This window comes from Prionailurus bengalensis, chromosome B4, assembly GCF_016509475.1.
Source record: "Prionailurus bengalensis isolate Pbe53 chromosome B4, Fcat_Pben_1.1_paternal_pri, whole genome shotgun sequence".
Classification (NCBI taxonomy): Eukaryota; Metazoa; Chordata; class Mammalia; order Carnivora; family Felidae; genus Prionailurus; species Prionailurus bengalensis.
The window spans coordinates 75,458,052-75,482,471 of record NC_057358.1 but is presented as its reverse complement, the minus strand read 5'-3'; the positions used below and the strand labels follow the sequence as shown (position 1 = coordinate 75,482,471).

Below are 24,420 nucleotides of genomic sequence, written 5' to 3'. Positions count from 1 at the left end.
ACTGTCATCCTTGGGAATAGATGAGGTATAAATCAATATAAAGGTGGTGTGCAACTGGATCCCCATTCATAGGGCTTGTTAAACAAATTGATAGAATTAGGCTTCATCTTCTAATGTTTATGTGATGATGGTTTCCATGACACTTGATAGCTGAATAAGAATGGCTTGATCTCTATCCTTCATTGTTCTGAGGAAAGTTTGAAGCCCCTTCTGTGGATTGCATTTACTGTATAAGAGGCATGTGTTCACTGCAATCTGTAGCTCTGGGGCCTATTTCTGAACTCGTGGTTTATGTCACCTGTCCTATGTGTGCTACCTTTTTGCACCTTTTCTTCATTTCACATAACACAAAACCAACAGGTAATCAAAAAGCCACAGCGATAAAAGCAAGTTAAAATTGAATACTAGATCAACCTTTTCTGAAGAGTAGTTTCAGGCACTTTTCTACCTTACATTTATTCCTTCATTAGAAAATAGTACCTATCAGGGGTGCCTGGGTGGCTCAGTCGGTTAAGCGTCTGACTTCGGCTCGGGTCATGATCTCACAGTTTGTGGGTTCGAGCCCCGCATTGGGCTCTGTGCTGACAGCTTAGAGCCTGGAGCCTGCTTCCAATTCTGTGTCTCTCTCTCTGCTCCTCCCCTGCTCATGCTGTCTCTCTCTCTCTCTCCTTCAAAAATAAATAAAACATTAAAAAAAAAAAAAAGAAAATACTACCTATCAAGTGCTGTGTACCGCTTACTGATGGGGATATGGCGGTAAACCACAAACATTCTTCCCTCACAGAACTTACAGATTGTAGTTGTAGGGGAAACAAATAAGTAAGTAGAACTTCGTATGTTAGATGACAAGGACTTTGGAGAATGTAAAGGGGAGAAGGAGGGATAGAGATGTTTTGTGTGTGTGTAGGTAAGGCTCTTGAAATTGGAAATAAGATGGCTAGGAAGGAAGGCCTCATGAAATTACAGTTCAGCAAAGATCTGGAAGAGGTGAGAGCAAGCCATGAGAATAGTTGGGGTAAGAACTTTACAGGATCATTCCGGGAAACAAGTGCAAAGGTTCTGAAGTGAGAATACACTGGCATGTTTGAGAAATAGCAAGGAGGCCAGTGTAGCTAATATGGACATAAGTGAGGAATAGAGAGTAGTAGAATATGTGGTTAGAGAGGCAATGGAAAGCTAGATACTATAAAGCCTTGTAAGCCATTATATAGACAGTGAAATGCACCATCGAAACGCTTTGAGCTGACAAGTGACAAGATCTGGCTTAGGTTTTAAAGTGTTCATTTGGACTGCTGTATTTAAGATGGATTGCATGAGTCAAAGCTAAAGGGGCTTTCACAATAATTAAGGTAACAGATGAGAGTGGCGCGGACTAGGTAGTGAGAAATTACGTATCTTGAAGATGGAGCCATAGGATCTGCTGTAAGGTTGGAAGAGAAGTCAAGGATGATTCCCAGTGCTTGGCCTGACCAACTGGAAGAATGGAGTTGTCATACTGAGATGAGGATGACTATAGAAAGAGGAGGAGTTTGGCATTCATTCATATTCATTCTGTCTCTGTCTCACACACATACCTTTCTCTAGGATTGGTCCCCAAAACTCCAAATTCTGAAAAACTCTCAAGAATTCATTTTTGTGGGGCACCTGATTTTGTGGGGCCTCCTGGTTCAGTCAGGAAAGCATGCGACTCTTGACCTTGGGTTCATGAGTTTGAGCCCCAAATGAGGTTACTTAAATAAAAAAAATTAAAAAAATTCATCTTTGTCAATTTTTCTTTACAAAGACCCTCAGGTCCACTTTAACCTATTTAACACCTAGCAGATTGTTCAGTGGATTACAAACAGCCATCTACTTTGTTAAACAGCACAAAAAGTTTGCTAACATCTTGACCCTTCAATAATATCTGCCCTCTTACTCACTTAGAAGGAAGTGGCTCTACATAGCAACTTTTTTGCCTTTCTTGGATTTAGCAGGAGGGTTTTATTTCAACTAAGACCTATGGTAGACCTGATTAAAGTCTGCTGTATCCTTATCTAGTTCCTAAAGCCTCTTTTCATTGTTCAGTATAGTAGAGTTTTAATATCCCTTTATGATATTACCACATTTGGTTACAGATTTTTTTTTTTTTTTTTAGGTTTTATTTTTAAGTAATCTCTCTACCCAACGTGGGGCTTGAATTTACAATGCCAAGTTCAAGAGTTGCATGCTCTACTGACTGAGCCAGTCAGGTGTCCTTGGTTGCAGATTCTGATTCCCATATTTTCTGTAATGTGGTTTCCTCCAGTTAGTTTGGAGTTATAGAGTGTTTATAACAAATATCTTCTTTGTACCCCTTTTGAAGGTTGGAGGGTTTGCTTATGTGTACAAATCACAGTTGCTATTAATATTATGTTTGTATTGCATCCACAATCCCAAACTGCTCAAGCATGTTTACTTCAAAAGAGCATGGTTATCTTTCTTGTTCTCTCTGTATGTCTAGTGCATGGCACTTAGGCACTCAGTAAATATTTGTTGAATGAATTTCAGTAATGGGCCTTCTAGGGATGCCCTAATCTGGAATTGGCATCTCCTCTACCTACTCCACCTCCCATTTTTGTTTTAATCACTTGTGACTAAGCTGACTGCTGTTGTTTGAGCATTGTAGATTCTCTATACTCACCTGCACTGTGAATCATACCTGCTCATTGGTACTGGAGAAACATTAAATGAAACGGACACTAGATAAAGAAGCTTGGGAATTTGGGATGCAAAAAAGATCCAAAAGGGTTAGAGGGAAAGATTGTTGGTTCATTTCTACAAGAGGTGTGGTGATGAAAAAAGATGTTTTTAACTAAAAATTGCTAACGTATGATAAAATTGGGATTGTGTCTACCATTTCTATATACCTCCATTATTTAGCATGAAATTGTAGAGAATTTTCAATAACCAAGGCCTAAACCAGAACTCATATTTCCTTATTCTCAGTCCAATGCTCTGTACTATAAAGGGATAAAGAATGAAGGTTGGGTTCAAATTCTCCTTCTGCCATTTACTAGACTTAGGCCCATTCTATTCCTTGGTTATCTTATCTGTAAAATGGAAATAATAGCCTCTGCCTCTTAGGGTTGCTCTGAAAAATCAAGTGTTTAATTTCCCAGACTCCGTACTCAAACCAACCGCTCACAAAAGAAAACTACAGCTTCTTCCTGTATAAAGAGTCAACTGTACCGTGATCCTTTGGCCTCTATACGACTGATTTTTTTACCCGCTGTGTAGGGACGGTGAGGTAACAGCACCCTAGAAACACACAGCGGCCAAAAGTAGTCCCACAAGTATACCGAAAGGAAGCCACGCTGTGACGTAGAAAAAAACACCACCACCGCTCCAAAGACTCCGGCAGCTAGCTCACCCTCAACCTCACCCTCCCCGGGGCGGAGCTGTTGACTGACGGACAGGTCTTCTTAGCCACCCCAGCCGCGCTTTTTCTCAGCGCCCCGCCTCCCCAGACATGATAGGTAGCTGGCCTCGGCCAATGGTGACACACCGCCGTGGGCACAGTAGCCAATCAGGAATTGGGAGCCTGGAAAGGAGCGGGGGCCGAGTTAGAAGCGGCTGGCGCGGGCAGAGGCCTAGCGGCGCGGCGCGGCGGCACAGGTAACATGGCCGCAGTGCTTGATCTGTCTTCTGCAGTTAGGCTGCTGCTTCGCTCATCCTGCCCTCTCCGAGTTGTTACTTTGTCTCAAACAGCCTGGAGGTCGCTCTCCTGCTCTGGGCTCCCAGAAGCCAGATTCTCCGGTGCCCAGAGTCGGAGGACAAAATGGCGCTTGCACAGGCGGCCGAGGACGGGCAGGGCCCAGCCGTGAGCTCTGAGGCGGGCTGGGACAAAGGCGGCGTGCAAGGAGGCGGAGGCGGAGGCCGGGCGCGGCGCTGCGGCGTTGCCGCCACCGCGTGGGGCGGGCGCTCCTTCCTCGTGCGCCGGCCATGCGAGTCTGAGATACGACGTGCTTGTGTTCAGGGTGGGGGCGGGCATGGCGCAGAGGTTGAAGTGACACAAATTGTCTAATGGCCTGGGGAGACCTGTGCGGAGGGGAGTTACAGAGCGTGACTTCTGCTTGTCCTTTGGAAACTATCTGCAGTCTGCCCGGATGTCGTAGAGCAGGAATTTTCGGGAAGGGTAAGGGCTTTTTGTGTGTGTGACCCTGCAGGTTTTGGTATGAACAGGATTCGGATCCACGTCTTGCCGACCAATCGGGGGAGGATAACCCCAGTGCCCAGGTCTCAGGAGCCTCTGTCTTGTTCATTCACTCATCGCCCATGCTCGCAACCTCGTCTGGAGGGGCAGGAGTTTTGTATTAAGCATATCCTTGAAGACAAGAATGCACCCTTCAAGCAGTGTAGTTATATATCGACGAAGAATGGAAAAAGATGTCCCAGTGCTGCTCCAAAGCCTGAGAAGAAAGATGGGTATATATGTGTAGATAATAATCTATGTCGTTTGTACTTTTAGTTTTAAAGTGAGAGGGGAGATGTGGTATATTGTGGGCTTGGGAATATCTGGGATTTTTGTAAAATTGGGGTTATGGATATATCCTTGGGGAGAAAAAATAAAAACGTTGAAAACTGGAGAGACCACTTCCGTTTGGTCCACTCAATTAATCTGTTTAGACGTTTTCTCTTGTCTATAAAATAAAGGGATATTCTAGATTATTCTTAACTCTGGAGTCCATGGCCCTGTGGGTCATCCCTGATCCTTGTTAAGTAATATGCAAAACTGCATGTATGTGTATTCTGGTTCCCCAGAAAAGCTTTATAGCTTTCATCATTGAAGCAAAAGTATTCACATAACTTGGCTAGTTAATTCTGCATGTATATTTTGGTTTTAAAATTGTGTCCCACATCTTCTTACCTTCACTGGATTGATGCTGAATTAAAGTGTAGAGTTGCCTTCCAGAATCAATTTTGAAAGATGAAAGAGGATCTCTTTGATTTGCTCTAAGATGATGTCAGCGTTTTTATAGTTGGAATGTTTTGTTTGATGAATGAAGCACCAGATTATGATACCTGCATTTCCCCTTAGTAATACCAAATGAGTTGACCTTGGGCTAGTTAAATTACTCTGCTTCACTGGCCTTTTTAATTTATAAATGAAGGTAATAGTAATTTTAATTTCCTAAAAAGATCTAAAGATTAGTGACAGTGAAAATGGTAGAACTCTTTCAAGAAGGGACCTGAGTATAAAATGTTAATATTTTGTCTTCTTAGGGTGTCTTTCTGTGCTGAACATGTCCGTAGGAATGCCCTGGCACTTCATGCTCAAATGAAGAAGACTAATCCAGGGCCTATGGGTGAAACACTCTTGTGCCAGCTGAGCTCCTATGCTAAGACAGAGCTGGGGTCTCAGACTCCAGAAAGTAGCCGCAGTGAAGCCAGCCGAATTCTGGGTAAGGATCTTCTCTCCTTAGAATGAAAAAGGAAAAAGTAAGTTAAAGAACTTATTTTGGTTTATTTAGCACAGTATCTTGAACATACATGACAAGTGATAATACGGTAATTAATTCATTGACAATTTGATGAGAATTCCAGCATTGCTATGTTCACCAGTTCTTTTCAGTTTGAAGTAGCCTGTGCTTGGGTTTACTTTCTTGACTTTATGACTGTTTCCTTCATAGCTGTTTTTATGCTTGTCTTTGTTAGGCAAGGTAATTTCAGGAAGCAAGAGTAATTTTGAGTTGACCTTTCTGTCCTTTTGAGGGCATGGTTACCTCCTTTATGTTATAAGTACTCTCACCTGGGTTGTATTTTTTAAGCTGACTTTATTTGCCAGTGCCTTTCTGCTAAAAATTTTTTTGGGGGGAGGTGGGGGGGAGTTGTTTGTTTTGTTTTAAATTTTAAGGTTTGGGTTGATGTGTTAAGTAATCTAGTTTTGTGTGGTGGAGTTACAGAGGTGGGAAGTCTTAATGGCTGCTCTCCCTTCCTTGCCTCAGATGAAGACAGCTGGAGTGATGGGGAGCAGGAACCCATTACTGTGGATCAGACATGGAGAGGTGACCCTGACAGTGAAGCTGATAGCATAGACAGTGATCAAGAAGATCCCCTAAAGTAAGTTGTAACTCCACATAAGGCTTTTAAATATTTTTTGCAGTCAGTGTGTGGACTACAGTAATGCTGTTAATTAACTATAGTAAACTATTAATAGGTTAATAACCTAGCGGTGTTGAAGATAACTTAGTTATTTGTGAGCAGTAATAGCTTAATAGCTTCCGTATGTTAGTGTCCTGGTTCATCACCATCTTGCTGCAAGGCAAAATTTGATTCTTGTTTGGAAGTCTTGGAATTTGGGGAAGTTTTTAGGTATCAAATTCTACACATGAGAAAGTATAGGGGAGAAAATAGGAAATTTCTTGGACATAGGAGTGGGAGGTTGGTTGAGAAATGGCTTAGATCAGTTAGAGAAGAGGAAACTGATGTAAGTGGATTCCTGGCTTAAATCTCAGGAACAATAATGTGATTGTATTTGAATACATTTTTTTCAGAGTTACATTTTATGAGTGTTGTTTTTTTTTTTTTCCCCCGGTGGAAAAATAAAAAGATGTTCAAGAGTGCCCTTTGGTTTCATGGCTAAGAGCAACTGAGGTAGAAACCAGAAGTGAGTAATATGTGTATGTAATTATATCTTAACTAAGGTTCTACTCTTCATTTAACCCATGGGTCACCTTGGAGTTACAGAAACAAAAACATTGCCACTCAAAAGTGTCATGGTTTGTGTTTACTTGAGTTTTTTCTTTTTTTGTTTTCTTCATTCTTTTTGATTACTGTCTAATACTTCCCACTGACAGTTTGCATAGAAGTATTATAAATAGTGGGAGGGGTAATGAATTTCTAGACTGTTCATAAAAAGTCATTTAGGTTTACATTTTCTGAGTATAATAATTGTGTCTATTTTTCTTGAGTAATGTCAGTGTAGTCAGCTCTTCAGGAAGGACTTATTGGGAAGTTCTATCTAAGTAGTTTGCAAAGGAATGTTCGTTATCTAGTCATTATCTAGCAGAATTCTCTCACAGTAACTTCGGTTTATTTGGTTTATTTACTTGGTAACTTAATATCAAACATTCTTTACCCCCCCATTGTGCTTCTGGAAATGCCAGACTTGCTGCTTTGAAGAGGTATATGCTCTGTAGGGTCACAAAGTGACTGTCCTTTGGTATGGTAAATAGGTTTGAAGGTCCAGAAACTTGATTTTGTCGGTAGTAATCTAGAGTGGATCAGTCTCTTGGGGACACATTTATGCTAGTGTAGCTTAAAAATACCAGTTAATTTAATGAGAAGTATAAATGTTAAAAGGACTAGGTATTTGGTGTCAATTTCTCCTAAAAGGAACATTCCAAGGGGGAAAGTAAAGCCCCAAGTATGATCACCTATTAGGCAACTAAATATAAGGCTTTCTTTAATTCCCCCATGAGATTATCCAAAAAATTTTGACCTCTTAAAATATTTGCATTTTTAGGGCTGTAAATACAGTTGTTAAATGTCTTAGAGTATTAAATTTGTTAATGTGGTTGCATATTACTGTGTTGTTAAATTTAATAAAAGAGTATTTAATGAAATTCTTTTCATCTCTGGTGCCAGTGTTTTATTGTCACTAGGACCACTTTTTGAATCGTTAGCAATTTACAGCATATATTGTCTTCATTTGCTTGTTCCAGGAGGGTGCTTTTTGTATTGTTTATGATGATGTCATTAGAGATTTTATCCTAACTAGGATTAATATTGGCATAGTTTCTTTTCCCCCTTATAGGTATGTGTATGTGATTTCCCTCAAAGTAACCATTTACTTAATTGCTTTGTAAAAAGTAATCTGAGGGGCACCTGGGTGGCTCAGGTCATGATCTCACTGTTGGTGAGTTCGAGTCCTGCATCAGGCCCTGTGCTGACAGCTCAGAGCCTGGAACCTACTTTGGATTCTGTGTCTCCCTCTTTCTGTCCTTTCCCTGCTCCTACTGTCTCTCTCTGCCTCTCAAAAAATAAATAAATGCTAAAAAAAAAAAAAAAATTAAAAAAAAAAGGAATCTGAAAAGTCCATTTATAACAACATCCAGCACTGGTGAAGTTTTAGCCTATGAGTAACTGTTAGGGGCGCCAGGGTGGCTCAGTCGGTTAAACATCTGATTCTTGATTTCAGCTGAGGTCCTGATCTCAAAATGGTAAGATTGGGTGTGGAGCCTGCTTAAGATTCTTTCTCTCTGCCCCTCTCCCCCTCTCTGTCTCTAAAATAAAATAAACAACAACAACAGAAACAGCCAGCCAAGAAAAGTTAAAAAAAAAAAAAAAAGAGTAATTGTTCAATCGTTCCCTTTTTAGAAAGTAATTTTTATCATATGACTTCTACAGGCATTCAGAGTTAGTTTTGGTAAAGGTCATTTCAAGTTATTGAGTCTTCATTGTTATTAGAATAAATTTGGAGGAATGCCCTTAGATAAGAGACACTAATATACAAGGAATGTAAGATGATTCCCTCTTTGTTGAAGATGCATTCAGATAATAAATCTCTGACTTAAATTTATGAGTATCAGAGTAAGGGAAGTTGGTGCATGCTTTTATTAAAAAAATTTTTTTTTTAATGTTTGTTTATTTTGAGAGAGAATATTCCAAGCAGGCTCTGGCTGTCAGCATAGTTTTTTTTTTTTTTTTTTTTAACTTTTTTAAATGTTTTATTTATTTTTGAGACAGACACAGAGTACGAGTGGGGGAGGGGCAAAGAGAGAGGGAGACATAGAATCCGCAGCAGGCTCCAGGCTCTGAGCTGTCAGCAGAGAGCCTGATATGGGGCTCAAACTCATGAATGGTGAGATCATGACCTGAGCCGAAGTCAGACGCTGAACTGACTGAGCCGCCCAGGCCCCCCTGTTGGCATAGATTCTGATGTAGGGCTTGATCTCAACAGCTGTGAGATCATGACCTGAGCCAAAATCAAGAGTCAGATGCTTAGCTGACTGAGCCACCCATGTGTCCTGGTTTTAATAACATGATTTTAATAACTAGCCATGAATGTCTGGAACAGCCATATTTATTTGTTTGTTTGTTTATTTTGAGAGATTGTGAGCAGGGGAGGGGCTGAGAGAGAGGGGGAGAGAATCTCCAACAGGCTCTGCTCTGTCAGCATAGAGCCTGACATGGGGCTCAATGGTGAGCATGTGACCAGAGCCAAAATCAAGAGTAGGGCACTTAACTGACTGAGCCACACAGGTGCCCCTAAAATTAGAGTATGTAATTTGCATGCATTGTGTTTTAAGTGAAGGAAATAATTTTTTACTCAGAATGAAAATAGCAAGTCAAGGTACATACCTAGTTTGCTCTTCCTGTTTAATGATCACACGAGGCAAATGGAACCAAAAGTCTTTCAAATTTGCAACTAGTCTTTTCATTTTGAGTTACTTAAATCAGAGTCTGGAAAGTCTCCATTTAAACCGCCGTTTAACTTATTGGCTTTGTGACCTCATAATCAGCACAATAACTTTAAAAAGTTCTGTTTATAATTGGTGGTAAAGCTTAGTAAAATTGGTGTGGATCTAGATCTTTGGCAATTAAAGGTTAACTTAGGGTACTGTATTTTGAGAAATTTGTCAAGGAAATGAGCTGGAGGACAGTGAATAGCCTTTGTGGACCAGTGTTTTAAGGGCCCACATAAACCCCAATATAGGAATGTGTTTTAAATTACGGGGCATCCGTGTGGCTCAGTCGGTTGAATGTACAACTCTTGATCTCAGCTTAGGTCTTGATCTCAGGTCATGAGTTTGGGCCTCAAGTTGGGCTCTGGGCTGGGTGTGGAGCCTACTTAAAATTAAAAAAAAAAGTGTATTTTAAATTAGAAATTGAAATTATTTGTTACCTTTTGTACTTCATTTAAAATATATTAAGATATAAATGCTACTAAATTGAATACTTTTAAGCTGTCCTGACTGGTAAGTGACTAAATTATGAAATGGGGTAAGAATGTAGATTAATAAAAATTTTTGAGTGTTCCATATCTTCACTTTTTCTTAAACGTAATGTAACATAACTGGGGAAAATAATGAAGCATCTCCCCTTCCTCATATTGTGAGATTATACATTAGCATCCATACTTGGAGATTTTCTTTGTTGTTTTGTTTTTTTAATTTTTTTTTAACGTTTATTTATTTTTGGGACAGAGAGAGACAGAGCATGAATGGGGGAGGGGCAGAGAAGGAGGGAGACACAGAATTGGAAGCAGGCTCCAGGCTCTGAGCCATCAGCCCAGAGCCCGATGCAGGGCTCGAACTCACGGACTGCGAGATCGTGACCTGAGCTGAAGTCGGACGCCTAACCAACTGAGCCACCCAGGCGCCCCTGTTGTTTTGTTTTTTAATAACAACTTGCATGTTGCATGACAATGTTCATATTTAATAAGGTGATTGTCTCAGTGGTGAGTTCTTTTTTATTTTTTAATTTTTATTTAAATTCTAGTTAGTTAACAAACAGTGTAATATTGGCTTCAGGAATAGAATTCAGTGATTCATCATTTACATACAACACCCAATGCTTGGGGCGCTTAGATGGCTCAGTTGGTTAAATGACTAACTTCTGCTCAGGTCATGATTTTACAGTTTGTGAGTTCAGTCCCTGCATCGGGCTCTGTGCTGATGGTGCGGAGCCTGCTTGGGATTTTTTTCTCTCTGGCTCTTCCCCTTCTGTGCGCATGTGCTTTCTCTTTCTTTTTCTCTCTCAAAAATAAATAAGTAAACTTAAAAAAAAAGACTCCATAACACCCAGTGCTTATCACAAGTGCATGCCTTAATACATATCACCCTTCCAGCCTATCCCTCACCCACCTCCCCTCCAGCAACCTCAGTTCTCTGTAGTTAAAGAGTCTTTTATGGTTTCTTTCCCTCTTTTTTGTCTGTCTGTCTGTCTGTCTGTCTATCTATCCAGCCAGCTATCTATCTATCTATCTATCTATCTAGCCGTCCAGCCATCCCGCCATCCCCCCTTCCCATATGTTCATCTGTTTTGTTTCTTAAATCCCACATAAGTGAAATCATATGGTATTTGTCTTTCTTTGACTGACTTATTTTGTGTAGCATCATAATACACTCTAGCTCCATCCACGTTGCAAATGGCATGATTTCATTCTTTTTGACGGCTGAGTAAATATTCCATTTATATATATGCCACATCATTATCTTCATCTGTTGATGGGTAGTTGGGTGACTTCTTGTTAAGTAACAAGGTTAAGTCTCACCTCTACCCTTGTCTCCTTTTAAGCTTGGGGTTTATTGTGTTTTCTTATGCTTTGCTGAATTCTGTTTCATTGTAGACATGCTGGTGTTTATACAGCAGAAGAAGTTGCCCTGATTATGCGTGAGAAACTAATTCGGTTGCAGTCTTTGTACATCGATCAGTTTAAACGACTTCAGCATCTGCTCAAAGAGAAGAAGCGACGTTATTTACATAATCGCAAAGTGGAACATGAAGCTCTAGGCAAGTTTTATGCTAAGTTCCAATAAGCTGTTGTATTGTGGGTTCAACATGTGCATTTGGTAGTACTTAGATATATTTCTGTCTTGGTACCTGGAGTGAAAAATTTGCTTTTGAAGATGGCTGTCTTACGGCTAAAGATTTCCCAGTTTATTTCTTCTTAATTTGGGGAAGCCATCCTTCATTGGTTACTTGGCACATAGCGTCTTGACTGTTGTGACTCACCAGGTAGTAGTCTCCTAACTGGCCCAGAGGGACTTTTGGCCAAAGAACGAGAGAACTTAAAGCGTCTAAAATGTCTTCGGCGGTATCGTCAGCGCTATGGAGTGGAAGCCTTATTACATAGGCAGCTGAAGGAACGCAGAATGCTGGCCACAGATGGTGCTGCCCAACAGGTAATTTGTGTTTATACCTCTAAGGGGCATATATTTGCTTTGTTTACAAAGTCACAAATAGTCAAAATATTGTATAGTCTTGGCTCTGAAATCTGACTTAATTTAATTGGATGTGGGGTAAATTGAAAAGAGCACAGTTAAGTGATCATTCTTAATTTGTTTTTTAAGCCCTTGGTCTCTGCCTCAATGATAATTCCATTTTTATCTGTTTTATTTGTTGAGGCTCCACATAAAACTACAATTAAAAAAAATTTTTTTTAATATTTATTTATTAGAGAGAGAGAGAGAGACAGAGTATGCAGGGGAAGGGCAGAGAGAGGGAGACACAGAATCTGAAGCAGGCTCCAGGATCTGAGATGTCAGCACAGCTCAATGTGGGGCTCAGACTCATGGACTGCAGGAGCATGACCTGAGCTGAAATCAGACACTTAATTGACTGAGCCACCCAGGCACCTATAAAATTACAGTTTTAAAAAGTGGTTTGCTGGGGCGCCTGGGTGGTGCAGTCGGTTAGGCGTCCGACTTCAGCCAGGTCACGATCTTGTGGTCTGTGAGTTCGAGCCCCGTGTCAGGCTCTGGGCTGATGGCTCGGAGCCTGGAGCCTGTTTCCGATTCTGTGTCTCCCTCTCTCTGTGCCCCTCCCCTGTTCATGCTCTGTCTCTCTCTGTCCCAAAAATAAATAAAAAACGCTGAAATAAATAAATAAATAAATAAATAAAGTGGTTTGCTAGGGTGCCTGGCTGGCTCAGTCTTTGGAGCATGCCACTCTTGACCTTGAGGTTATGAGTTCAAGCCGTAAAAAGGGGGGAAGGGTTTCTAAAAGACAAAATAGTTTGAAAACCATTAGGCTGATCACATTCTTATAATCTGGAGAAGTATTTTGGATTAGGGTTGACTCATTATTTGAACATGAAGTTTTAACTTTTTTTTCCTTTCATATAGTCTTGTGAGTAAATTTGTCAAATATTGAGGGTTTTTTTTTTTTCTTTAGCCTTTAAGGGTGTACCTTATATGTTATAAGTTAGTATTGTCATAGATAACTGGTTGTATTTTCTTTTGAACGTTTATTTATTTTCTCCATTTTAGGCTCATACGACTCGTTCCAGTCAGAGGTGCTTGGCCTTTGTGGATGATGTTCGATGTTCTAATCAGTCTCTTCCAATGACCAGACACTGCCTTACCCGTATCTTTTTTATTCCTTTCAGTTTGCTAGCTAGACTAAAGGCTGGTGGGAATATCTCATAGTTTGCTTAATTGAAGGTCTTTGTTTTCCTTTGGCCCTGAATCAAGGCCAGCAGTTTGTCGAAGCTGTTGGTTTCAAGCAGGAGCCTAAAGAAATGTCTTTCTATGGTCTGTTGGCCATTTCAGAACTTTGGAAATGTAATGGTCAGTTCATTAGAAAGAAACATCTGAGTCATGAGAGATAGGTGTGGGCTAATATTTATTTGTTGTTGATTAATACTGGGATTCCAAACTATAGAGATCCCTGATAGAACTTGTTCATTGGAATTATAATACTGTTAAGTCCAGTTATCAAAAAAAAAAATTTACTGTGGGTTTTCCACCAAAAAAACAATAGGTTCTGAACTGTGACCTTCCTTTGAGAATTAATCTTTTGTATGGCCAATTTGTGTATTTTAGACTTTATTCAAATTGGAAGCTTATCTATTTCCAAAAATGGAATGCTCCCACCCCTACCCTCCCAATTAGTTTGCCTTTGAACCATCATAGCATCTCTTGATTCGGCTGCAAGGTCACATTTACTATCAGGTTATAAGACTTTTTGACTTGTTTATTTGATTGTGAAAGTGCATCTTTATTATGGATATCGAGTAAGTTGCTTTCACAGTAAAGTACTTGTTAAATACTATTATCTAAAGGCATAAATCTTGATGGATTTCATTTGCCTGGAAGAGATATAAAGTATATGGAAAATAAAATATCTTTTTAATAGAAAAAGGAGAACCTTGGTCTTTGAAAAGAATACTTTTTTCTATTCTATTTATTGAATGTTTTACTAGTTTACTAATTATTGCAATAAATGTCTGATGAAGGATTACTGTCCTTAATACACAAAATACTTGTGCAAGGTAATTAAAAACTATAAATAAATGCTCAAAACATAATTGGACAAAGGTGGACAGATTTAAAAGTAGAAATGGCTAATAGTGGAAAAGTGTTTTCACTGTACATAAATGAAATAGGAAATGAAAATTTTAATCTATGAATTTGATGTTTGTATATATATGATGTTTGAGTGAATTTCAGGTTGAGGTTATGGTGAAATGGATCCTTCTAAATACTGTCATTGGGAAGATCAAGTGGCACAAACTTTTGAAAGCAGCTTGACAGTATTCATATTCTTTGATATGATAATGTCACCTCTGGGAATTTATTTTAAGGAGATAATCAAATGCAAAGACCAATATTTTTACATAAAACTCTTTCAACTAGAGACAGCCTTGAAATTCTCAGAGATGGGGAATAAAGAAGAAAATTATTATATAATATGGAATAGGCCAGGGGTTAAACATTTTATTTAATAAAATTAATGAATGACATAGGAAAATGTTTGATAGTGACAAAAATAGGGTATGGAATTCCATATAATCAAATCCTGGGAGGGGAAGTAAAAATTGACTATTTTTGGATGGTGGGGTTGTGGATGCCCTTTATTCCTCTGCCTTGTACTTGCAGGTTTTCTTCAGTGAGCTTGAATTTATAAGTCAAAAAAACTCAATTTACAGAAATTAAGGAGTATTTTAGACTTACAGTATTATTCTCTTATTAGAATATTAATATTTTAAAAAGCAGAGTTGAAAATGAAATGTATTTGAAAAGAGAAGGGAAGTATGATTTTTTTTGTTTTATGCTTTTTTCCTTTCCGCTCCATAGTTGCTTAAGTCACTTACCCTTCCTTAAGTCCTTCTCCCAGAGAAAGATGCGACTGCTATTGGTGACCTGTTAACTCTTTACTCTGGTCTAATGGAGACAGCACTGGACTGAAAGTGAAGGACCCAGACTCTAGTTGTAGGTCAACCATTCCCTTCTCTTTGTCTCTCTTGTCCCCATCTGAAAGGAAAGGGGGTGGAGGAGGATGGGGGGGAGGGTTTTTCCAAGATATATATATTGTATTAAATAAGAGACTTATGAAAGTTCTTTGAATTCCATGAAAACAGTTCTGATTAAAACAATTTAATGGGTTGATCTTAAGTATTAATAATTTAATAAGATTGGGCTTTTTAAGCACATTGGAGACTGTTTAGATTTTCTTAAGCAATGCAAATCTGATTGTTCCTATTAGATTCATGTGCTTGTTCATTTGGTTGTTCGTTTTCATTCAATAAATACTGTTTACTTTGTACTATTTACTGTTCTTTTAGGGGAGTGGTTCTCAACTGGGTGCCATTTTATCCTCATTTGGCAATGTGTGGAGACAATTTTGCTTGTTCTAATTCAGGAGTGACAGTGAGATGCTACTGACATCTAGTGGGTAGAGGCCAGAGTGTTGCTAAGCACCTGGCAGTGTACTGGGCAGCCAGTAACGTCAATAGTGCCAGGGTGTGAAACCCTGCCTTAGATTTCCAAGAAGTGATTGTGAGAAATGGCTTATTCAAGAAGTTTTACTTGGTTTAAAAATAAATTGTATGTTAGATTTTTTTTAATTTTTAGGAATTATCACAAAATGTGGGAGAAAAGTTTACTCATAATTCTATAATCCTGGGTACACGTAGTTTATAGGAAATGGAGCTTTCTGGTTTAAAAATAAACCCACATTTGAAATAACAGTTGTCTGTTAATCTAGGGAAAAAACATGTAGTTAAGATTTCAAGAAGTGGTATCATTTGAGTAAAAAACTATTTCATAGGGTAACTGGAACTAAATTTTGTTATTTTACCTAAGCATGATTTTAATTTTGATTCATTTTACAGAGCTTCTTTGCCAATTTGGAAACTGGCCCTTTTCTGTTTTACTCTTAATAGAAGTAATTGTTAGTACTCCTGAAATGTTCCTGGAGTAGTTCCTTTCCATGGGAAATTGTTTCCTTTCTCTCTGGGGGAGCATACAACTCCTCTGCATTAGTACCCCCACCCCCTCAAAAGGGAAGGGGGCATGGAAATAAAATAAGTTTATTTTTATTTTTTTGTCAAGATAAGATCCCTAGTTACTAGAGGTTCTATTTTACCCAGTTCTCTGCTGCTTTAAGTATAAAACATGTAAACAGTTTGGAAATAAAATTCAAAAAGTTTTTGTAATCTTTTGCCAGTCTGCTTAACAGAGCAGAAACATTTGTGTCTTGATTCTTGGAAGGAGGTGGTACCGCCTCTGCAAGCTATCCACCTGCTTTTGCCATAACATGTTTCTTCTGAATAGGTGTAGGGACCTAGAATTGTTATTGCTATTTGCTTAGCACTGTTTTCAAATGTTTTGCATTTGACTCTCCTCAATGAGAACAAGATTAATGTCTCTGGTTTAAATGACTGGGATCCTGAAGTGTAGATTGGGGACTAGATTTAAATTACTGTTTGAGCTAGAATTAGATGCTAGTGAATGACACTTATTTTGAGAAGAACTTTAAAAATTGCTAACTGGGTTTGGTTCTGTTTCCAATGTAACCAGTTGTCTCCGTAGTCCACACCTTGAATTTTACATGGCAGACAACTCTTTCCTATTTTGTGCCTCCAATAGATCCATTTTATTTCCCTTGACCGTTTTTCTACAGATATTTGTCAGGACACGAATCAGGTTCTCTTCAAATGCTGCCAGGGGTCTGAAGAGGTACCCTGCAACAAACCAGTTCCTGTAAGCCTCTCTGAGGATCCCTGCTGCCCACTGCATTTCCAGTTGCCTCCTCAGATGTATAAGCCCGAGCAGGTACTGTCTGTGCCACACGATCTGGAAGCCGGCCCCATGGATCTGTACTTGAGTGCTGCCGAGCTTCAGCCCACTGAGAGTTTACCTCTGGAGTTCAGTGATGTAAGTTAGAGAAGCTCTGCTCTGGTTGGCCCTTGAGGCAAGGCCTTATTTATTAATGGTGAGACTAGGTTAGTCTTTTGTGGCCAGGAGAGTTGATAAAGTTTTTGAAATGATGTATGTATGGTTGTATTTGTATGTTAGCATATTGATTTAGAGACAGTTAAATTGGCAAGAGTTTTTCTGTAAGAATGATAAGGAAAATAAACTGTAACCTATGGGAAATTGGAAAGTTAAGATTATGGTTGGATTTGCTGTAGCCAGGAAATTTGGTATCCACAAGGTGAGTGATTCACTAGAATCTTAGTAATACAAATGGATTCTGAGATCTACTCTTGACAGTTGTAAGTTTGTGTTTTCGTTCTGTCGTAGTAAAGGTTTCATTTTCAGGTTAACGTGCCCCCAGAAAATGACTGCAAACTTAGCTCTGGCTACTGGCTTTATTTTTGATATGTTATCATAGATTCTATTGTGAATGGACTAGAACAGCAGTGATCTCTTTATTTATTTTTATAGCCTTCTAAGTATGTACACTACTTTTTGAAGCTTGTTCCTCAATTGGTCCCAGCCCATAAACCCATCTCTGATTTCGTTTCCCTAATTAGCACTACCCTACTGTCTGACTTCAGGCATCAGTTGACACACCATCTCTAGCTTAGCACTTTGCTTAATATTTAGCCCTTTGGATAAAGGTCTTCATTATTTATTCTGAAGATAATTCTTCTGAATTTCATAATAAAAGGTGTATTATATATAACCATGTCATGTTTAATGTGACAAATCTAAATGGAAGATTGAATATAGGTTTTAAGATTTTTGCAAAGGGTAGAAGCAAAGTTTGAGTGGCCTCAAGGGTATTGCTTGCTAAAAAAGGGGATTTACCAGGACAGGGTAATATCTGAAAAAGATCCTGGGGCACCTGGGTGGCTGAGTCGGTTAAGCGTCTGACTTTGGCTTAGGTCATGATCTCTGACAGTGCATAGACTGCTTGGGCAGGATTCTCTGTCTCCCTCTCTTTCTGCCCCTCCCCAAAATAAAAAAACTTAAACAAAAAAGTTGCGTGCTTCTCCCAACTAAACCAGCCAGGTGTGCTCGTTTTTTTTAATTTTATTTTTTTAATTAATTAATTAATTTTATTTTATTTTTTTAATGTTTATTTATTTTTGAGACAGAGAGACAGAGCATGAATGGGGGAGGGTCAGAGAGAGGGAGACACAGAATCTGAAACAGGCTCCAGGCTCTGAGCTGTCAGCACAGAGCCCGACGCGGGGCTTAGACTCACGGACCACAAGGTCATGTCCTGAGCCGAAGTCGGCCGCTTAACCGACTGAGCCACCCAGGCGCCCCTAAAATTTTATTTTTTTAAAGTAATCTCTACACCAAATGTGGGACTCAAACCCACAACCCCGAGATCTCTCTCTCTCTCTCTCTCTCAAAATAAATAAAAACTTAACAAAAGAATAAACTGATTGTAATTTTTTTCCATAACACCCCTGTTTTGATTATGTATGGTTTATATGCTTATTAGACTTTGATTTTCATTACTTTATTTATAATAAAATTACAGTTTTTATTATAATCTTAATTCTTACTAAAAATTTTTCACACAGATTTCATAGAATATGAAAACTAGAAAGGGACCTTATTATATACTTAAGTGCTTTCCAAATTTTTCCAAAGAGATTATGTTGAAGAGGGTAAATGAATACATAGTCCTAGATTGATAAGGACAGAGTTTGTCCACTTTCCTTCATTTTAAATGTGAAGAAAATGCAGAGAGGTGCCCTTTTCTTTTTTCTTTTTTTTCTTTTCTTTTTTTTTTTTTCTTTTCTTTTCTTTTCTTTTCTTTTCTTTTCTTTTCTTTTCTTTTCTTTTCTTTTCTTTTCTTTTCTTTTCTTTTCTTTTCTTTTCCCTTTTCTTCCTAACTTGTAGTAACATGAGCAGCTTTATAGGGTCTAAAAATTAACCTAATAAGCACATCACCAGATTCCTTTTAGGTACTAATGTACATATGTAGAAAGTAGCAAATGTATTTTATATAGATGTATTAGGTTAGTAAATTCTATATCATCTGATTTTAATTTCTTAGAACCATTTCTGTTTGACCTTTTTGCTTTTCCCTTTTCACCTGTTTTTGTCATCTCAGTATTGCTTTTTGGAGAATTTTTCACAAAACATTAGAGATTATAAGATGTGATCATAGGTGAAGCTTGACATTTAAGGAATCTTAAAAAATATTTTAAAATATACTATCAAATCTGTTAATTCTTATTTGTTGTTTGGATTTTTTAAAAAGAATGTATGGGAGCGGCGCCTGGGTGGTGCAGTTGGTTAGAAGTCTGACTCTTGATCTCTGCTCACATCACGATCTCATGAGTTCGAGAGTTCGAGCCCAGCACTGGGCTCTGCACTGATGGTGCAGACCATGCTTGGGATTCTGTCTCCTCCTCTCTGCCCTTCCCTGACTTGTGAGTGTGCTCATGTACGTGCTTGCTCACTCTCAAATAAACTTAAAAAGAATGTATGAGAAGTAACCCCTTATTTTTGGGAATCCAGTGAGTTTTTAAGATGGACCTTTGACATTAGAGATTTAAATATGATAAACATTCCATTTTGTACTTGAACATCTATTATGTTCATATTAATGTACTTTTGATAAACCATATTGGTCATTAAAAGTTAGTTTTATTCTTAATCTTTGGAGGTAAAAATTCTCCAGAAAATGTTGAAACAAAATCGAGTTTTAGAAAAGAAATTCTGTCCTATAATTCTGGATATATTTATTAGCATAAAAAATTTGCTGGGAAAAAAATGATTTAACTGTATGAATTTCACCAAGCATTCTTAGCTTGTAACCTATATTCTGCCTTATATACCATTTCTATAACCTGTTAATAATTTCTGGTAACTTTACCTATGGGAAGACCTGGTATTAGGTATTAATCTAGGTTAAAATTCAGTCTTTCATCTGGGTGTTATATTTGCCTGTTTTCTGTGCTTTGATCCAAGGATGTTTGGCAAGTACCTAATACCTTAATTCTATTACTTTGAGGTTCCTATCTTTTTGTGTGTGATTTTTGAGATCAGAACAAAATATATATTCTTTGTGTCCTGATGGATTTATATCTCTGAATATTGCTGTTCTGATAGGCATTTCTGCTGATCCCTTCTTCCTCTCTTGTTTTAGGTTCTTTTCCCCAATTTTAGTTCTTGTAACAGACAACATAACTATGTGAGAAAAGCCTTTTCAGTATCTATTTTGTTTTGAAGACATTTCCTTACCATTGTCGTCCTGAGATTTGGAAACTTTGTGGTGTACCACCTAAACGGGTTCTTTTAAATTCCATGTTAATTATTTGTATAATGTGCATATTAAAAGAATTGGAGAAAATAGTTCACAGGCTTAACCATGTGCAAACACTGGTTTCTGTGAATAGTACAGAAGTTTCTTACACATCTGAAATAGATATTAGCCGGCCGTACCCTTTTCCAAATTTCTGCTTTAATTGATCAGCTTTAAGTCTAGTACATTCTTTAATTATATTCTTTACCTTAATTATTGTGAAGTGTGATTAGCACACCAAAGAAAGGGAAAGGGTTTCATATTCTTAGACTTAATTTAAAAGCATAGAACTAAGCCTCTTGTGAAGCTAGATTACTGGAAACTTTGAGCCTCTATTGGGGCTTTGTGGGGCTAAGTGGATTGGGTGTAGGGGAGTAGAAACCCTTGGGTAATATTCACTCTTGTGAAGGAGAGGTTAGCAGTAGACTCTTGGTGGCATGAAAGTCAGTTTGACACATTGTCTATGGCTTTGCAATGCTTAGGCCCTGAATCAAGACCAGTGGTTTGCTGTAGCTGTTGGTTTCAAACAGGAGCCAAGAGTAATGTGTTTCTGTGGTCTGTTAGCCATTCAGCACCCCAATGGGAATGGCTAGTTCAATTGGAAGAACATAGTTTATAGAATTGTTCGTACTTTTTCTCCCTTCCCCTTCCCCTTTTCCTTTTCCTTTTTTGCTTTTTTCCTGTCTCTCTCTCTCAGCAATTGGAGTATGTGTAAAAATCAGGGATTTGCTGTTTGGGGATAGGGACTTAATCAGAATAGAATTTTGTAGTTCACTGTGGCTGTTAGGGCATTAATCAAGCAATCTTCTATTGTCCAATTTTTTTTTTTTTTTTTTTTTTGTAGTAAGCTCTGTGTCCAGCATGGGCTACTCATGACACTGAGATCAAGAGTCGCATGTTATATCGACTGTGCCAGCCAGGCACCCCTCATATTGTCCAATCTGTTAAAGCAATATTTTAGTTTGTGATTATGCTGATTGTCTATATTATATTCAACATCGGTGAATGTAGATCTTGATTACAGTTAGTCTTAGAGGGAATATGCTTTCTTTTTAATAGAGTTTCTTTGTAAAATATTTGTAACATGAAATTGACTGTTTCAACCATTTTTAAGTGTATAATTCAGTGGTGTTAAGTACGTTCACAGTATTGCACAACCATCACTATCTCCAGAACTTTCCCATCAGCCCAGAGACTCTGCCCATTGAACTAGAACTCCTGCTTCCTCTCTCCCTCCAGTTACTATTCTTTCTGTCTCTGAATTTTTCAATTTGAAAATATGGGTTTAAGCTACTGTAGTGGTCTGTGCTTTATACTCAGCAGCAAGGAAAAGTTTTTAGTGCTTTTGGATCTTATCCCATTTGTTAGACATTTGGGGAAAATCTTTTTTTGATTAAAAGTAGGCAAGGAGGTGAGGGAACTATGGGAGAATTGCTTTGAGGTTTGTTGAAAAATATGCCAACTTAAGCTTATTGGTTCCCTTGGTGTTCCTGATAGGCTTTTCTCTTTCTTTTCCTAGGACTTGGATGTTGTGGGTGATGGTATGCAGTGCCCTCCTTCACCCTTGCTTTTTGATCCTTCACTAACCCTTGAAGATCATTCAGTCAAAGAAATTGCTGAAGGCTCAGTGGATATTCTGGCAAGTGAAGAACAATCCCATCCAGACACAGGTCTCCCTGCTGGCTATGGCTAGCATGTACTCCCAGTGAGTGGGGTTGTTATCACAAGAGGACTGTAAGGTGCCCCAGATGGCAATTCTCCAGATGGGCCGTTAGAGAGAACACCTGATGGACACTAGTCCCAGAATCTCAGAGAGCAGGAAACTGTTTATGTAGTTAACTAGAAGAGGTTAAGACAAGGAGTCTACATAAATGGTTCTTTTTAAAGGGAGGGTTCAGCACTGGAATTGTTTTTCTCATAGAGTATGGACAAGTAATGTGATATGGCTTCTTTCTTTGATTCTTGGGTGGGGTACCAGTGGCCCTGACTGAAGACTAGCAGTTGTACTCTGCTGTTGGTTTCAAGCAGAGGCCCAAAGAACTATCTTCCTGTGATTTGCTGGCTGTTCTGGAGTCTCAGCAAAGAATGGCTGTTTCATTGGAAGAAACAACCCACAGTTCTCCCTCCCATTGGGAGAGCCTCAGGAATGCTATAGCTAATGACTGCTTACTCCCAAGGGTCAGAGATTGTTACATATGGGGAAGAGCATCTGCTCAGAGTTTTATTTCTGCTGTCTTGATCTTGATAATTCAGATTCATGTTTCAGACCCTAATGAATGGATTTGTAACCAAAGTGATTTTCTTTTAACAGGGCCAGATACAGATGGCTGGAGATGGGTGCAGATCACAGGGGTCTCGAAATTCTGAGAAAGTCTCTGCACCACTGCCTCAAAGTGGAGTGGCTACTGCAAATGGGAAACCAGAACCTTCTTCTATCAGTTGATAGTTTGTTTTGGGAACCATTTGACTTTGGAGGATTTGAATTTTCCATTTTTAAACAAATATTTATAACTCTCTCTCACTGAAGGACAACTCCGATTACGTTGTTTTTCCTCTGGGTTATTGAGTGCTGTAGTCAAACCAAATTTGGGGGGAAGGGACCAGTAGTGTCTACAGGTTGTGGATGGCTTCTCACTCTGTGCAAGGAAGAGAGATCGGTGATTCATGTCAGAGCTGCTGGGATTGAGAGAGTATTTGGGACCATGCCTGAGGGGAGAGACATCTTTGTAATGGGAATTCCCAAGTCTTGGAATAAATCCACATAGGTGTTTCGGCAGGAGATGTGTACCCTTTGGATATTGATGAAACCCAGTGTTTGATTTTCTCTATCTAATGACTTGTGTTTTAGCCTTTCTTCACCTCTCACCTGATTGGATAATCTGAACCCCCCCTCAACCCTCCAGTGAACTCTGACCTATAACCTCTGAGAATAGCCCACAGGACTGGGCCCTCCTTAACCATCCATCTTGCTTCTAACCTATGTAAATTTCTGTAGTGGCTATCTTATGTAAGATACAATAACAAATTATTGTATATAATTTCTATTAAATGTTAAAATGTTATGAAAATGTAAAACAATCACTTGAATGCATGTTTTGTTTATATTTGTGAACATATATATATTTTGGAGTCCTTAGGGAGTTGTCTCTGATGGGAAAGGGAAAACAGGACAGGTAAACTTCCTTTCCAAGAAGTAGACACATTTTCGGTAAATTGGTTTGGTTTGGAGGATAACATAAAAACCTGTAAGAAGTAGGTAGAAAGGGGTGGAACTTCCTTATTAAAGCCTACTAGTTCCAAGTATCTTCCTTATTTTCATCCTGCTCTCTGTGTCCCCTACTTCCACTTGCCTTTCTTTCTCCCAGTTAATGTCTGGTTATCATAGAGTTCTCCAGAGCTTGGAATATATATATATATATATATATATATATATATATATATATATATATATATATATATGTAAAACTTCCATTGAAGTCGGGCCTGATGCTAGATCACTGAGAGAGACATAAGTTGTCAAGATCATTTTGATGATGAATCTAAAGATAGGGTTAAAATAGAAGTTCGTTTAGGTTTGAGTTACCTATGCTAGAAGTTATCTATTATAGGCTTAACTCAGAGGTATTGTGGGTTAGGTTCCAGACCACTGTAGTAAAACAAATATCTAGATAAAGAGCCAGGTGAATTTTCGGGTTTCCCAATGCATATAAAGGTTATGTTTATACTATAGTCTATTAAGTATGCAGTAGCATTATGTCTAAAAAAAGAGCATACCTAGTTAAAAGATACTTTATTGCTAAAAAAATGCTAACCATCATCTGAGCTTTCAGCAAGTCTAATCACTGTTCATATATAATAATGAAAAAATCTGAAATATTGCAAGAATTAAACATGTGACCTAGAGACATAAAGTGAGCAAATGGTGTTGGAAAAATCGTGCCAATACATTTGCTCAATGCAGGGTTGCCACAAACCTTCATTTTGTGAGGAAACGCAATTATCTGCAAAGTGCAATAAAGTGAAGCACAATAAAATGAGGTATACCTGTAATTGTCCCTTGACTTTTGTCAGTGAAAGTGCTGCCCACCTTTATTTAGTAGCCCCATGATCTTCACGGGTATTACCAAGCTCGGTCCTGGCCTCCAGAGAAGGCGCACTGAACTTAGTAATATTGGTGCCCTGCTTACCTGATGGCTTTGGTGAATGAGGATGTCCTCTGGGCCTCTCAAAATGGAC

The 24,420-nt window shown here is 38.7% G+C and overlaps 1 protein-coding gene and 3 non-coding genes across 7 annotated transcripts; all 4 read left to right on the top strand.

Moving 5' to 3' along the window:
* The first annotated feature begins 3,521 nt into the window (after window positions 1-3,521).
* KANSL2 (KAT8 regulatory NSL complex subunit 2) lies at window positions 3,522-23,262 on the top strand. Of its 4 annotated transcripts, none has more exons than XM_043561755.1 (10): window positions 3,522-3,633; window positions 4,185-4,443; window positions 5,242-5,420; window positions 5,964-6,078; window positions 11,312-11,475; window positions 11,701-11,867; window positions 12,954-13,050; window positions 16,591-16,742; window positions 21,704-21,823; window positions 22,496-23,262. In XM_043561755.1, the coding sequence occupies exons 2-10, from the start codon at window positions 4,193-4,195 to the stop codon at window positions 22,625-22,627; spliced, it is 1,377 nt and encodes a 458-aa protein (XP_043417690.1). In that variant the 5' UTR covers window positions 3,522-3,633; window positions 4,185-4,192; the 3' UTR covers window positions 22,628-23,262. The 4 variants fall into 4 exon arrangements, with proteins under 4 accessions (XP_043417690.1, XP_043417688.1, XP_043417689.1 ...); XM_043561753.1 differs by having other exon boundaries at window positions 16,591-16,844; window positions 21,704-21,854; XM_043561754.1 differs by having other exon boundaries at window positions 16,591-16,844; window positions 21,704-21,889; window positions 22,496-22,602.
* LOC122474167 lies at window positions 13,142-13,278 on the top strand. Its single transcript, XR_006294848.1, has one exon. It is a non-coding gene; the product is annotated as a small nucleolar RNA SNORA2/SNORA34 family (small nucleolar RNA).
* On the top strand, window positions 20,664-20,796 carry LOC122474168. Its single transcript, XR_006294849.1, has one exon. It is a non-coding gene; the product is annotated as a small nucleolar RNA SNORA2/SNORA34 family (small nucleolar RNA).
* Window positions 22,162-22,296, top strand: LOC122474169. The gene has a single exon (XR_006294851.1). It is a non-coding gene; the product is annotated as a small nucleolar RNA SNORA2/SNORA34 family (small nucleolar RNA).
* Window positions 23,263-24,420: the final 1,158 nt, after the last annotated feature.